At 38.4% G+C, this 16,827-nt stretch overlaps 1 protein-coding gene across 4 annotated transcripts in view; it reads right to left on the bottom strand.

Moving 5' to 3' along the window:
• FGGY (FGGY carbohydrate kinase domain containing) overlaps positions 1 to 16,827 on the bottom strand; it is a 308,806-nt gene that overhangs the window by 37,718 nt on the left and 254,261 nt on the right. For all 4 annotated transcript variants that reach the window (XM_035538252.2, XM_050712118.1, XM_050712117.1 and 1 more), the window contains 3 exons: positions 8,810 to 8,917; positions 5,392 to 5,453; positions 172 to 319 (listed from right to left, as the gene is read on the bottom strand). In XM_035538252.2, the coding sequence (XP_035394145.1) occupies positions 172 to 319; positions 5,392 to 5,453; positions 8,810 to 8,917 (318 nt within the window). The remainder of the gene's footprint in view (positions 1 to 171; positions 320 to 5,391; positions 5,454 to 8,809; positions 8,918 to 16,827) is intronic.

The raw sequence follows: 16,827 nt of genomic DNA, 5'->3' as shown, positions 1-16,827 counted from the left end.
TTTTCTACTGAAACATAAGCACACTTCAAAATACAGCAAGAAACCCAAATCCTATGGGATAGTTTAAATAGCTGAGGAGGAGTATGTTCAAAATTGAAAAAAAAGCTTCTTCCAGATTTTTTTTCTTTTTACCCTGTATTGACCTCTTTGCAAAGACAGGCTGTTTCTTACCATGCCCTTTAGTGTCAGATCTGTTAAGGGAGATCTGTTACCATGGAAATCTGGCCAAACATGTAAATCAACAGTGAGGAAACCCACAGGCAAGGATTTCTTAATCAGATCCAGGTGACTGTTCAAGTATGTATATATACTTTGAGCTCTAGAAGAAAAACAAGTTGGAAAAAAAGTGGGGGAGGTTATTCATCAAACATAAAACATTTGTACTACTATCAAATGCAGAAAACCCATCAAAGTATCCCAAATCCCAAAAGTAAAACAAAGGGGGAGAAAGACAAAAGTCTCTGCTTGCCAAGCTCATGGCATTGCAGAGTGCAGGCAGTGGGGCTGGCTTTCTCCATGTCCATCCAACAGATGATCCAAATTCCTCAGGTCTGTAGGATGAGGGAACATACTAGAAGCTTGTGATCTTGAGTTTGTACATTGTCTCCTATGGGCCTCTAGTCAAGACAAAGTAGTCTGATATTTTGTGCTTTGATGCTGCTCGGCTCTAACAGAAAGGTGCTGACACTGAAAGAGAAAGCTGGAGAAAAGAAAGCCGAGAGAGTTATGCATGTTTAAAAATTTCTCCAATTAATCAATAGCACTAGGCTTTCAGCTTTCCTTTTTTAAACCGTAATTATTTCAGTATGTGTTATGACTAAAATGCAGCAGTAAGGGTGGAGGAGAGAAACCAAGTGGCTGCTATTTTAGGGCGGAGCCGAACATGGGCCTAAATATGATTGTATCTAAGTTGAGATACTACACCCAGCTCCACAACATTCACCAACATTTTCCTGGACGACCAGTAATCTTAGGACTAACAGTGAATTCTTCAGTGCTTTGGCTTGCAATAGCTCTAGTGACATTCCATTTAAAAAATGTTGCAATTATGCTCAGAATATTTTTTCAAACACTCATACTATCATAAACAGATTCGTATATATTTTTCAACTCCTTGGAAGTCTCCAAGTGGGGCATTTAATTCTAGACATGTGGGTCAATAACACATCTAACCCTAATTACAATTGATTAGTCATTGTCTCATCCACTGTAGACCCAAACAGTGATATTCATTTAGCCTCTACATGTATATTCAATCACACACTAATGAGATCCCTAAGGGAATTTGGCATATGCTTTACTAGTTTGACTTCTGACCTGCTAGCAGCTGTATATTTATACTTTGCATTCAACCATTCAGCTACATGTTTTTTCAATTATACCTTACCATGTGTATGCTATCAGAGGATATCATTCAAACTGAAGTACACTTGGAAGACATTAAAATAACTAATTCACATCATTATTCACATACTTTTAAATGTGCTTTATGTGTCTTCCTGGACCTGAATGATGATAATTTTGAGGTCACAGTCTTTTTTCTTTCTTTTTTCTTTCCTTTTTTTTTCCCTTGTGTAGAGGTGGCCCTACTTTCTACATCCCTAAAGACTGAGCTATATGCATTATGTGTAAGGACAAAGTCATTGTATTTCCAGTCTAACCCAAGGTTTGACCGTTGAGAAGAAAAAGAAAGGAAAGTTTCACTCAACCAGAAACCCACTAGAAATCCCAGCTTCCATCTGATCTCCATGCTGCTTGATCACTCTTGCAAGTGTTAGCCATTCGTGCCACTCTGACAACCAGAATGCAAGGACTGCACAAAACAAGCTGAAGTTCAGCCAGTTATGCTTAGGATCCAGATAACCTTGGAATTACACTTTTTCACACCTTTTCCTCTTTTTGTCTATATATAGATGTGGGTTTGAGGCACTATATTTGGTCTGAGTGATTGGCAAAATCCTTAATTTCCTGCTACTCCAGTTTCTACCAAGCCTGCAGTATTACACCATAAGCTCTCTGAAACTTTTTCTATCCAGTTCCAGGAGATGGTATCAGTAGCAGCTGGATCTGGTTTGCAGAGCTAGGCACAAGCTACTGCTCTTAAAAAGGAGCTATGTTGAAAGTGGAGAATAAGAAATCAATACAAGTTTGCCCAGGGTTATGTTCTTATTAGGGGCATGATTTCAAAAAGCAACTGAGTTTGGTATTTAATCTGTTTAAGAATCCTGGAAGGTGTCAGCTTGCATCTTTGAGGAAAAAATCTAGAAATTTTAGATTTTCAAATCTACAAAAAAAGGCTACAAAAATCTATACATATAGAAAACTGCCAAATATTACAATGTTCTGCTTGAAAGATCCCAGAAGAGCTGACAGATATTGATACTTCCCTGATTCTTTTTTCAGGAGCCATTAGGTGGGGAAATGGCATCAAAAAGTGAAGGAAAGCAAATTCTGTACCAAAACAAAGCTCTTGACAAACACAGCTCAACACCAAAGGGCATATAATCTTTGATGGCAAACAGTTGGACCCTTTTTCCATCAGAAGATTAGAAACTGTGATTCTAGGAAACATAAGTATTTAAATTTTAAAGCATAAATGATGGTGTTATTTCTTTGATTTCCTACTCTAGACTACATATACTGGATTTTACTGTATGTGATGGGTAGATGTCAGACCAACACAATATATAGAGTGAAGACCAAATGTGTTATCTAAACAGAAATTTCTGCAACTCACTGAACTGCAGGGAAAAAAAAAAAAAAAAAAGCTTTGATGTTCACCGAGTATGTCAATTAGTTAGACCAACTGCTAAATTTACAGCTGTCCGGACAATCCTCATGTAACTCAACCCTCTCCAGTTCCAGTAAAAGAAGGGAAAAGAGAACATGGGAATAGGACTGGGAGGGTTGCACAAGACTGGTCTTCAGCACGAGTGGTCATTGGGAGCTGGTTTCTGGCAAGCGCATCTAAGCCACTCATGCCCTAAAAAGTTACCACAAATCAGCTGAAACAATGATAAATGCAGCATGCAAACTCTTGCTCCTGGTATATGCAAAGGAACAGAAATCTGCACAGTGAGGCTTCTGAGGCCAGCTGCTCAGCAGACAATTTGACACTGCTGAGCCTACTTGTTTGCAGTGTTGGGAGCCTGAAAGGAAGGAAAGACAGGCTTGGGAAGACAGAAGTAGGCCGCAAATAAGAGGCCTACAAATCTGAGGTCAAAAAATATATTTTTGACCTCAGATGTTTTTCCTTGAAGTATCCAGATAGACACCTGCTTTTTGTCACTACAAAACCAGCCTAACTCTTCCCAGTGTTGCACCTTGCATGGGAAGTAAAGGGAACATGCAATTGCACATGTAAGTATGGAATTTATTTTCTTTCAGTGACCATTCGCAATTGCGGGGCAGATATGAATTTCTACACCAAGAATATACTAAATATAATATAATAAAAAGAGAGACTCTGAAATATTCTGCTGAGATTTCCAGGCACGTAATTTATCACCATCATCAACAATCCTCCAAACGAGACACTATGTTCTCATTAAGTATATGACTTAATGCAAGTAAACACAGTCCAAAGTCTGGGCCAACACTGTTAGTGAAAAAAATGCATCACACTTGTACAGCTACTGCTATAGTCCCTAATATAAGGCTACAGTTTGTGTTCAATATGTAGAAAGAAACTTATACGGAGAAAAAAAAGTTCCCAATTTTTGTTGATTCAAATTGAATTATTTAAAATTTACAAATATTTGAGAAGGAGAAGGAGAAAGGGGATGGCAGAATTAATAAGAGACTGGTTTACTAAGTTTATAGCTATCAAAACATTTCATTAGGAGTGTAATATCTGGAAAGCATTATAAAAATACATTGAATAAATGAATATTTATAAAAATTTTATAATCCTTTTAATAAAATATTACAATCTTTTTATCAATGCTCTCTTTCACAGTTTTACTTACCGCAGAAGACTCAAATCCAAAGCTATGATACCACAACCTCAGATAACATGGCTTTCTCTTCCCGATATTCTGTATTTAGTGGCCTATCCAGATCACAATCTAAACTCTTTGCACTATGAAATCAGTTGTGGTCAGTCAGTATCAGACCCCAGTATAGACAAGCAGGCAACTGCATACTCTTTTTTTTTTTGCAACACACCAACAAATGGTTTCTCCTGGCATTAGAGACCAAGCTAATTCTTTGTCTTAAGCTTGTGCTTCATATGGGGGTTTGAGAAAAATGGCCTGGAAGCTAAAATTTTGGAAAAAAACACCCCACAAGCAGTCCAGATCAATGGTTATTCCAACACACAGATTCATTTGTTTCCTGATTTTCTTTTTTTAAGAACAACAAAGAGAATTCTAGGAAGCATGAATCTATTCCATACTGAATGAAGTCCAATAGATTTCTGAGAATCCTGGTCAAGTTCTTAGCAAACAAATAAGACACTGAACATTACAAAGCATCAAAGGGTCATCCAGAGAAACCAGGTAGCTTTATCTCCCCAGGAAGGACTGAAAGTAACTGCAACTACATGAATTTTAATACATATCTCAGGACTGTCACTTGTCTTTTAGACCACAGTGATAAACTGGAGATAAAGTGGAAAACTTGCTGTTTCCTTCTTTGGTCCAAGGAAGAAAAAGAAATTAAAGAGAGAATCAATTTTTCATCCAATGTGTCTAATCGTTCAGTTAAGATCTCTCTGGGAGTGATGTGAACCATGTTAAAAGGAATCCAAGCCAAAATAATCTCAGAACATTCAGATCCAAAAGAAGCGTCTGAACTGTCCTCATCCACTTCTAAAGCAGACCAAACTAAAATTCTACATCTTTCATATTTGTATGCTCAAGGAATCCTGGAACTCCATGCGAATATCTCCTACATCTTAAGCTTTGTCTGAAAATTTATCCTGGCTTTCTGTGTTCTATTTTTGCTGTCATGCGGGAGTTTCATACAGTGTCTATACTTTCCTTTATATGACCGTTCCAAAAATATTTAATAATCTATTCCTAATTAAGCCCTATCTCATCCATAGAGCTTAATATGTCAAATAAAGACACATCATTAGCTCAAGATGCTCTGCTGAACAGCGCTGATGCTTCGGTACCAAGAAATATGCTGGGTTGGATACAAAATACGCTGAAAAGCAGGATGTTGGTATCACCACCTAGATACCCTGAAGGTATCCGAGGAGAGGTTAAAGCTTTGATCTCTGAGCAATCGCCTGGGAAGCCTTTGTAAATACTTCCAAACCAGTATCGCTCTGTTGATTCCCATCTTCCAGAATATGTATGTAGCCCTGAAGTTTCTCAGTGCTGGGAATAGAGTGTATCATCAATTGGTGAGGCAGGCAAGTTACAAAGAAATAAGAACAGTGACCTGGCTGCGGCTTTTGATTGTAATTCCGGGAAGGCAACATGGCCTCGGACCACATGCTCTATCTGAAAAAGAGGAAAACAACATTTATGGAATGAATACCTCTTAAAAATTCCGTCCTGGAAAAGCGCAATGCAGTTTCATAACTTTAAAAAGACGAGAGCTTCTAAATTACTTATGAGGTATTAAGTCCTCGTGAAGCTGATGGCAAAACTCCCACTGACATTACTGGATTCACAATTTGGCTTAAGAACAGTAAGTAAAAACAACTGTATAGCAAAAAAAGGCAACATGCTAAGCATATCGCTCCTGAGTCAGAACAGCAAGCTGAAAGGATGGATTTTTTTTCCTGTCCAACAATATTTGAGAGTATGTCCTCTAATCTCTCCTCTTGCTTGTGTGCATACCCTCACTGGAATTCTACCAGGAGCGTCTTCTTGGCTGAAACCCCTACATCTTTCTATATCACACTGTTAAGATAAAACACAAGGTGTATTGTCATCCTGATAGATGCTCCATATGCTCATTGCAGGAAACAAAATGTTTCCCCTACAAGCAATTATTGCTATAAAAAAGCTCAATACAGGCTCGGTCTGTACTAAATTTTAAATCATTCCTCAACTCCAGGATGGCTACCATTATTCACAAAACAAAGTATCAGGTAGAAGTACATGGACTTTTAATACTAATTCAGCAGGTTTTGTGGCCTTTTTATAATATTCTATCAGAGTGACCATAAAAGCTAAGGAAGCAAAACTAGAGCTACTCAACTGCACCGACTATGTTTGGCAATACCTACTGGCAGCAAACCACATTAGGTACTTCATTTTTCACTGTATGAGTTTAGGCCTTAAATAGTATAGCAAAATTTTTATAATGAAGCATATGCATCTGAACATAGGAATAAAAATAACGTATGCCTGTTCCTTCTGAGATTTACATCAAAGACAAAACTCAAACATGCAGATGCATTAGAAACAAAGCTCTGGCCTGATATTTTCAATATTGAATAATCTCTGGAGAACACAGGAGAAGCTCATAAATTCAGAAATAATTCTATAAATAAGTATCATATATATGTATGTGCTATGAAAACACTTTACACAAAAATGTTACAGTAGTTACAGACATTTAAATGCTCTGAATTCAAGACATGGCCACATGAGGGTTGCATACAGAAACTCTTTTCTGCTATTCTTTATTTTACAGTTTGTAATGATATCATGACATCCTTTGTCTCTGTTATGCCATATCTTTCTTTCTATAAATTAAAAAAAAAAATAAACTTTTTCAAAGCAGAGTTTTCAATTGTCCATTTGGACTGTATGTGAACCAATGTTCAAAATCCAGCAGACTTTTTCATAGCTATATCAATAAAAAATTAATTAGAGATTTTTAAAGGGAAGTATATCAGTTTTAAATTCAACAGACAGCTCCAATTTCATTAAAATAATTCACCTTTGGGCATAGACCAAGCAGTGAAAAGAATCCCAAAACATGTCCAGAAGGTAAAAGCTTGAGAAAGCAGAAGCTTACAAAGACTATAGCTTTAAATTGTAATGATGCTGAATGTCTATCCACCACGCTAGTGTGCACAGACTGTTTCTTCCTGTGGCTCCTCATGTGTTTGTTGTAAATACAACCTCAACAAAACCACATTAAATATTCTAAGAATGTTTCAGTAAGACAGCTTCCCTAATATACCTAATATTACTACAGTTGACTTCTGCTATGCATCCTAACAAGTAAATACATTTTTCCAGCAATTTCTTAAATGACTCAGGAGCACCTTGTTCTCTGGTACTAGAATGGAATCCAATAATTACCAAAAAGGAATTTTGAAATCATCTTTTTGAAATGCCCTAACATAAAGCTCACAGTACATTTTAAGTGTGGAACAACCATATGCCAGCTAACAGAGAACACTGACTTGCTGTATCCTCTCTAGAGCTTAGTTGAATGTCTCCACCCACTTTGGGTTAAATGCATAGAGACATCTCTGAAAGTGTTCCTACAAAGTAATGCACAAGATTTGCTGTTTTCCCTTTGAAGTGGTTTGTCATGAGCAGTAACTAAATTTTACCTCTGGTTGTAGCAGTTACCTACAAAATGGGATACTTTGGTTCTAGCCCCAACTCGATCCGAAAAATTTAACACTTACACATCCCACCTACTGAGACAGTGCTTTAGCCATGAGGCTAAGGGTAGCCAGGTGCTGGGATGAGGATTGGAGGCTGGAGGGGAGGAAGAGGGCTGACTCTCCCACTGAAGGTGTGACACTGTGCAGACAGGAATGTAAGACTCACGTGGCCAAGGACCACACACGGGAGGGAACACCAAGTCATAGCTCACCACTTAGGGTGTGTCTGAGCTTCCTGATTCAGGATTATTTCTGTTCGTTGTTCAGTGATTGTTTCATATGGAACGCGTAAATGCAGTGATGCCCAACTCCGCTACTTCCTGGACGGGTACTCGGAGCACGAGGCTTTTTAAAAGGTAGGTGGTGTTTGGTCTGAGTAAGACAGCAATTATGCCTGCAATTTGTGAAAGGCCAAACCCACCTGTACGCTTCATGAGCTTACAGAGAACACCCGCAGGACTGGGCCCTGCTTCCTGTAGTTTCTCAATAGGAGCCTGGCACCTTGCTGCTCAGGGCTGGTCAGCATTGAGCGAGCAGGGAGCCGCATGGGGAGCTTTAGAAGCTTTTGGGGTTAAGCAGGCACCAAGTTCTTGTTGACACTTTAGGACTCAAGCAGCCAACGTTTGCCTAAATACTGTTTTACACACCTAAGCTTTCTTTAAATTTGACTTCAGTGTTTTAGATCTGAGTGCCTCCCTCCAAATATGAAAATTCACTTTTTGAGGATCCACTGTGTTTTTTTCTTTTTATTGATAAATTAAATTAACCTAACACACTCAGACTCTTTGCACTCAATGGAAGAACTGAGGTGACAATGTATGCAGTATCTAACTAGACAGGATAGCATGTCAATATATCACTACTCTGTCCATACAATACATCTTTCATTTACACCCATCAATGAACAAGTACAATTGTTCTATATAACAAAATGTGTAATTTTCTTTATCTCAAGGTCTATCTCAGCTTCCTGCTAACATAAAGAATGAATGCCTATTTGCCTCTAAAATTATAAAAAAAATCATCACAGTCACCATAAAAGGAAAACATGCCCCTAGTGCTCTGTCCTATATATAATTCCCTACCAGTATGAAAATGAACAGGCTGTAAGGACATAGCAATCACCTAATTGTTTACTGCTTTCAGCAGCATGGGTTTTCCTATGATCTTGCAAAGATGTTTCAGGCAAAGCTCTGGCTTAATTGGCAGTGAAGCTATACCAAATGATGGCAGTGATGGCAGCTAGCTCCCATCTTGGGGTCTGTGTCTCTACACACTTACCAGTTTTCCTGTAGCACTCTGACCTCCTTCATTCAACCACAATCCAGGTACCATAGCAGAGAAATAAGGTCCCCAAACACCAGGCACAAAAATGGGTGTTTCACTGACCTGGAAAAGTAAGAAATAGCCCTAGTGAGCCAAACTACCTGTCCAAGTCCAATACTGAAAACGATTTTTGTTTCTGCACTGAAGTCACCAACATGAATGGAAATGTGTAAGTACAGATTTACTCTGTGGAGAATGTGGAGAAGTATGTCCCCCATTGGCATTTAGACAACACAACACAGCTGCAGTTATTGATTGCACAACTCCTATTTCTCCCACTCACACCCATTTACACAACAGCTGGGTCTGGCCAAGCCAAAGAAGAAACTTTCAGGAATAGGAGCTGTATTTTACATGGAGAGAGAAAATGCCTTGCCTCTCCAGAAAAACACCTTAGCTAAAATGAGCATTTGAATAAAACACTCTGTGTTAGACTGTCATCAGAAAACAGAGCTAACATTATCATTAGCCAGTGTTTACAGAGCACTCCTCCTGTATGTTTTCAGAGTTGAGACTCAAGGGGGAAATCCAGCTGACAGAGAGGTTTCCTCAAGAGCTGCCAGCTCCCAGGCAGGTGCCTTGGGTGGAAACTGCAAACCTGTCCTGGGTAAAAGGGGATTTGCTTGTCCTAGCCGACAGGAAATATTTGCCTGGATCAGCTTTATATTCTGCTTCTTACTTAGGCTTAGCATTACACGAAACGTTCCTTCCTTCATATCTGTGAGCCCTTTCGTTAAGGCAGGTATCGAAGCACTTCCCTTCAGGAAGTGATGTGCTATCCCCACGTACAGCGATGGCTTGTTCCTATACAACACTTCAGTGGCTACATCACTCAGGATGTGGGAGACACTGCTTCATTTCCTTTCTCTGCTTCAGAAGATATCTATTAGCTGTTTATAAGGGTGAAAGGCATTTTCCTTCCTCTGCTAAAGCTGTTCCAGTTTTAAAAGTCTAGACAGATTTTCTAGACTCACATTCTGATCCAGAAATAAACCATGTGAACTGCAGGAGGTTCAACAAGTCCAAGTGCAAGGTGCTGCACTTGGTCAGGGCAATCCCAGACCTGAGGAAATTCTTCACCATAAGGGTAGTGAGGCTCTGGAACAGGTTGCCCAGAGAAGCTGTGGATGCCCCATCCCTTGAGGTGTTCAAGGACAGGCTGGATGGGGCCTTGGCCAACCTGATCTATGGGGTGGCCTCCCTGCCCATGGCAGGGGGGTTGGAACTAGATATTTAAGGTCCCTTCCAACCCAAGCCATCCTATGATTATATGAATGGAACAATGCCTTTCTGTATTTAGACTTTGTTCTTCTTTAGCAAAATTCTAGACTCCTTAAACAATGCCTGAGGTTTGCTGTTAATTTCAATAAGGCAAGGATTTCATGTAAAAATAGTTAAGGAGCAGTAAATAAAAATTCAGCCCTGTTTCTGTTAAACTCAATGCACATTCTCCTTACATTTAAACGGGCCAAACTTTAAAGACAGTTTTTGCTAGCAACTGGGGAATATGTGCTAAGATGCAGTTTACTGGCATTTGTGCATCCCACATGTTTAGTAAATATACCAGCAGCAGGGAGGTTTCTGCACAAACAATAGTCTTCTCCAGCCACCAAATTGCATTACAGCTGATTCTTGTCATGATGTTAAGTAGAAGAACAAAGCAACAAAAATCGGTTTCCCAAAACATATCCCTACAGTTTCAAGTAATCCTGATTTCTCTCTGGAATGTGTCTAACAAATAGGAGAATATTGCTCAATGCTCCCCTATCAGCTCTGGTACCCTGTCTTACTTTCGCTACAGATGTATGCATGCACATGTGGCTGTGTGTCTGCGTAACATTTCGGCTGACTAAACCCATTAAAGAGCAAGAATAGCTGCACTGAATTTAAAAAGGCATTTATGACTCCAAGTGGACAAAGCTACGTCAAAAACATTGCAAAGACATTTGGTTTTGTTTTGTTTTCTCTTAAAACTACAAATTAATACAGCTTGGAGTTTTCAACACCTCTATTGGGCAAGCCTTCTCTTACAATTTCAATAACAAAATGAAGTGCAACAGAAATTATTGACTAAATGTTTCTAAAATTTAAAGTCCTAAAATAAACTGATTTTTAAACCAATTCCACATCACTGACCTTACTGAGAACACTACATAAGGTCAAAAATGATGACTGCTATCTGCTCTGAACTGGTGTTGGAACTGTGCTGAGGACCCTAGCATCACCTCATTCCTTTCCTATGGCCATGGACACAACACATCTCTGTACAGGTGGGAATGAACTTTTAGAGCAGAAGGGACTTGGTTTTTTGAAGTCTCCTCTCAAAGTATTTTTGATCCAGCAAACTTTGCAGTACTATGTAATCTACTGTGACTTGTGAAGGAAGAATCTAGCTACACCACATGTATCAGGCTTGAAATCCAACTGCTGCATAGTGTGAATAGACCAAATATTCTAGGGATATTAAAGGTACAAAGATGCTTTATGAACACATAAGAAGGCACAAATACCAATAAGGATAGTACACTTAAAAAAACCTCTTTCTTCTGTCATTGCTCCACAATTTACCAAATTGGTCTGTGTGTCTGATAAGAGTTAAAGGTTATACTGATTAAAGGACCAAAGTGCCCCTGGAGCCAGCACTGGCCTGGTATTTTGGGCACCCACAAGAATTTGCCAGGACAGGTATTTCCATGCTGGCTCTTTGCAAATTACACTGAGCCTCTCCTACCATCTTCCTACTGACATACCATTTGTACACATTCCAGCAAACTTTCAACGTGTATGCAGAGCAAACGAGGGAGCTTTGTATGTGATGGACATAGCTAGTGGGATACTAGGTAATCATTTTTTTTCAGCTGTAGGAACTCCCAAACAAAATAAAGAACACTGGCTGTCATGCTTGGATTTATTAGTACTGTATGTGGCATCATTAAATTTCCTATTTCCTCCTTTCACTTAAAAAGTTTAATCCACATTTTGCAGACAACATGGCAGGTAGCTTAATTCTGGGTTTTGATGTGCATGGTAAGTGAGAAAATTGGGAAGTAACTGACTCCCAGGAACAGGCACATCCTCTTTGAAAAGCAATAGGGTGAACATTCTTCTGCAAATATATGCGTAAGAGATAGCAAACGGTTTCCATTTCCCCTCCTTGAAATAATCTGGACAACACTTAAGTTTTTCAAGCCATGTAGCAGCTGGCATTTGTATTTTCATAATAACAAGTCTAAATTCTATTTGAGTATACATACCACTCAATCCCACTAAAACACATGACTAGACATAAGCGTAAGGTTGGAGAAATTGTACAAAGTTTGCCGCAGAACCCAGAGTTTTAGGTTTTGCCCAGTTTGCCAGACTCGGTTATTTTTGTTCCACTAACACCATGTCCTTTTCATAGTTTTCTACTGCCTTCAGGCATTCTTAGGATGATATAGATGGATCAATGTGGTGTCATTTCTTTCCTTTAATGAGCTTAAGAAAATCCTTAATCTTTTTAGTAGAAAAACAACATCTGTTTTAGATTTATGGGCAATTGATTTTTATTTTTAAAGCAAATAAGAGATGACATCCTTCTCTGAAAGTTAAAATTTGTATTCAAAAGCAGCCTCAGATTTTCTTCCTTCTATTTAACTTAAATTCATCCTGTAACACACTCCTATTGTGAGGCACATTAACGTTTATTATTTTTTACATATAGAGAAACTGGAGCACAGAGAGGGTAAAGTCACTCGCCCTCTGCTAGATGTCAGAATGCACTCTGCACAATTATTGCAGCAGGCATCAGAAGATGGGAGATGAGAAGCATTTGAACCTATGCACATTTTGAATCATAAGCAGCATCTATAAATATTTTATTTGAAAATATTCACACAGGGACTATTGCCCCATCTATAACAATGCTCACTTACAGAAGTGTTATACTCCCTGACAAGCAATTCCTCACACTTATTCTAGCTGTGGATAGGGAAGAATTCTTCTGTGCAGGAAAATATCACCTTTCCTTGTCTCCCCAACATGTGCATTCCTACTTGCTTAGCCCTTCATTTCTGTTGAGATGAGCATTAAACAGTTCCAAGATTTCTGTTCATTTAAATGGAAAAAGAGAAGTTCAACATCTGAAAGGGAAAAGAAGGAGGAAAAGGTTCTATCTGGGAGGATTTAACCTCAGTGTGTGCTCTACAAAAGATCATACTAATATGTAAGATATGTAAACATATAGAGCAATCAGAAACAAATGAAATGATGAATTCAGTTTAACTGTATTCAGCTGTGGTGCAACTGCCAGAAGGCACTTTTTGTTATGAATAGATCATTTGGATGAGTTACAGACCAGATTTCTACCCTGGCGTGTGCTAAGAAAATCTATGTCAAACTATCTAAGATCAGAAGGCATCACCAGCACATCTGGCAGCCCACAGAAATGAAAAATGTCTTTAAAATATATAATGGCTATATAGGACCAAGCTAAAGTTTGAAAGAACCTGTTTAAATGTCACTAATATGAGAGCCATAATATATTTAATTTAGTTTAGAGGGAGAGGCAAATGGGAAGGGCTAAAACAAAAACAGAAAAAATCCACTTCTATTGCAAAAAATTATGTCAAAAAAAAGCTCTGCTTTCCACTTATAGGCTAACTTACAGCTCATATAAAGGAATCAAAGTCCGCGCATTTAATCCAAACTAAGTTCAGCTTTCTGAACTGTCATTCGGGACAAGGAGTGGAACAGTACGCAGACCTTCACAGAGGAGAATCACCTAGGCACACAGCCATTCCATAAAGTGAGCAAGTTGCAATGTGAGATTTGTTTTATTTAGCTTTGTTTTGCTAGACTAGCCATAACGATCAGGCACATGCTTGTGTTTCCTCCTCAGTTCTGTGTAAATGTTAACGGTAATCAGAGACAAGATAAAATAAAACAGGCCGTGCTGGAGAGAGCATGAATTCAAACAATTTTCTTCCTTAGATGACACCTTCTGTTGCAGTTAAATTCCTTAAAACACCACTATTGGAGAACATGGCTATTACCCGAAAAATAAACCTGTATATTAAGGGGGTACACTGCTATATATATACATCTTCCATTTTCATTTCTTCTTCATAAAAAGGCCATTGGGTCTCTGGTATCTGTCAACATTCTAGTATCCGTATCAGCTTCTCTATTTACTTGCAGTATGACATACAGAGATAAAATCAAATTTATGTGGAACTATTCCTGATTTACACTCATCTATCTAAAAGCAAAATTAAGCCTTCACTCTACCATTGCAATTTCTTTAAAGTAACCATTTGCTAGTGAGAAGCTAGGTCAGAAAATTTGTTTGAAAATCATTTCACTTATCAACTTCTATAGCCAGAAATTCAGAATAACAGCTGCTTTTGTTATGCTAAGGCAGGTATGAAAGAAAATAACAATCAAAGCGAGTACAAGGAATAGCACTGTATCAGTCACCAACCAGTAAATACTCTTTGCATGTCTGGACTTTGATCACTGACAAGTCAAATACTTTCATTAACTTCTTTGCAGATGTTTAACTTTCAAACTTTCTGACTGCCTGTGGGTTGAGAATGCTGATATTCATTCAATTCAGGGGGTTTACACTGATGCATAAAATCCTGTATTAAGAAATCTGTATCATTTTGCTTCTGCTGACAGATGGGTCTTATATAGCTATTTGACCACAACTCTCTGACAAAGAATGAAAGAGATTCATATTAAAAAAAAGGAGAGAGAGAATTCAAAGGGAAACCCAAGAATGTTTCATTTCTAGGCTTCTGGTTCAAAGTCAGGTCATATTGATAGCTACTGAATGTATGATTTAATAACAGCACTTTCTGGAGACATATATTAACTGGGCAGAGTTGGGGTGTACAGTTGTATTTTCAGAGTAATGATGCCTACTCTACAATTGCCATCCTGGCATTATTTCTCAAGCACTAAATGGGTTTAAAACTAGGTATCCCCATTATTCTGGGGGCAATTCTCTTTGTTGAGATTGCAATGAGTTCAGTCAACTTCTTAAAACATATAGTCATATGGTCTGAATTTTTGGATAGACCTGTGTGGAGCCAGGAGTTGGACTCGATGATCCTTGGGGGTCCCTTCCAACTCAGGATAATCTATGATACATATTATGAGCAGTAATTAAACACAGAACAGCATTCAATCTTTAGCTTGATTATAAAATATATTTAAGAAAATAAGGTCTTGAAACACAAAAGATGTGTTTCAGGAAAATTAAAATTTATTAATATTCCGATTCCTGTATGTCATGTAACAGCAGTAATTTATTTGATTATATTTCAAGCTCACATCCTCTGGCAATCAGCGTTCTGTTATGTAGCTGCATAGCTTGTGGTGGCACGTCCCATAGCTCTCTTCCCTCTGACAGGTTGGCATTCCATGGGCTGCCCACAGGGATGGAGTTGCTCTACAATGACATTAAGACTATGCCACAACAATTTTTGCACAGAGCTAACTTTAACCCACTGAAAGCATGGAAGTTACTTGAGCGGAGACCACATGCACACAGAACATGGACTTAAGGATTCTGCCTGAACACATCCAACCACAGACAATCTTGGGAATTTGTTTACTGACAATTTAAGTATTTTGGCTTATATCATGAAATCACTTGCGTAAATGCCTTGATGAACATAGACACCATCATTAGTTGCCAAGGCTATGTCATGGGTTTATCAAAGTAACCTGGATGATTACTAAACATCACAAATTTGTTTCACAAAATCAAACCAAACACAACTCCACATTAAGTAAAAATGACTAGAATCAGAAACATACAGAACGTTTGCCTGAAAATGCAGACTGGGATCTGAAATTTCTGATGACAATTTGCAGCTAGTACTCCAGTTCAATCCCTGCTTTAATTATTTCCCAAATAAACTTACAGTACAACGTAGAGTAGTAGAAGCAGATGAATTTATAGAGACTACTGTGAGCTATTACTCAAAATAGCAACCCATACAAGAAAAGCAGCAGAAGTTGAATGACAGGCACACAGAAATAGTTCTGATTTTCTGAATTTTCCTCAGAACATTGACTGATCTACAAACTACACACCAAACAAGGTATGTGATTAACACCCAGTGAAAAAAAAAGAACACATTCCTACGGCAACTCGACTGCCTCATCTCTGAAAATATTTCAGGTGACTTATGCAATGGGATAATATACTGCTCAACCTGGCTCTGTATCTATCAAGAATTAATTAGAGGAAAACTTCACTGAGATTGTTAAACTTTCCACTGTGAGATTTTTATTCAAGGCCAAATAAGGAAAGGTATTTGATTTTTTTTAATCTTATAATTTTTAATGAAAGAATGCGTTGAATCACAATAATGTTGGTTATTTCAACTTGTACTTAACTTATATTCTTATGTACAAAGAGAAAGTCATTTGGACCTGGGCTTCTAGCCTTGGGAGCCAAAGCCTCAACTTGTTCAAACCTGCATATTAACCATCAACTTCCACAGAGCTATGCCAATTTACAGTGCTTGAAGATCTAGGCTAACACTTGTAGTTAGACACTCATATGTAGTCTGATTTTCAAAATGCCACATTTCCCATTGACTTCTGGCTCAGGAACACAGAACATGAAGCCCCTTGGTTAGGTATCCAAATACAGACTTGGGCACCTACCCCTAGGAAGTCTGTCAGCCCTAGCCTTCAAGTGTCTATAACTAGGAAAGCTAGCATATGTCCATACAGGTAAGAGACTCCTCTTCAGATGAAGGACACTGTAGTTAGGTAAGAAAGAAGAAAGGAATTTGTCTGCCCATGTACCTTATTTCCTAAAATGTAGGGAATAAATGAGTTCCTAAAGACAGCTCCTGCAGTCAGAGCTTTGTCTGTAAGAACTTCATACAACCTCCGTACACACACTTCAAAAGCTGAGAACTGGACATAACTTTATTAGACATGCTCCTAAATCAAGGGAGATGACTACA

The sequence above is a fragment of the Cygnus atratus genome, chromosome 8 (assembly GCF_013377495.2).
Source record: "Cygnus atratus isolate AKBS03 ecotype Queensland, Australia chromosome 8, CAtr_DNAZoo_HiC_assembly, whole genome shotgun sequence".
NCBI lineage: Eukaryota > Metazoa > Chordata > Aves > Anseriformes > Anatidae > Cygnus > Cygnus atratus.
The sequence above is the reverse complement of the archived record's forward strand: the minus strand, read 5'-3'. Positions and strand labels throughout refer to the sequence as shown.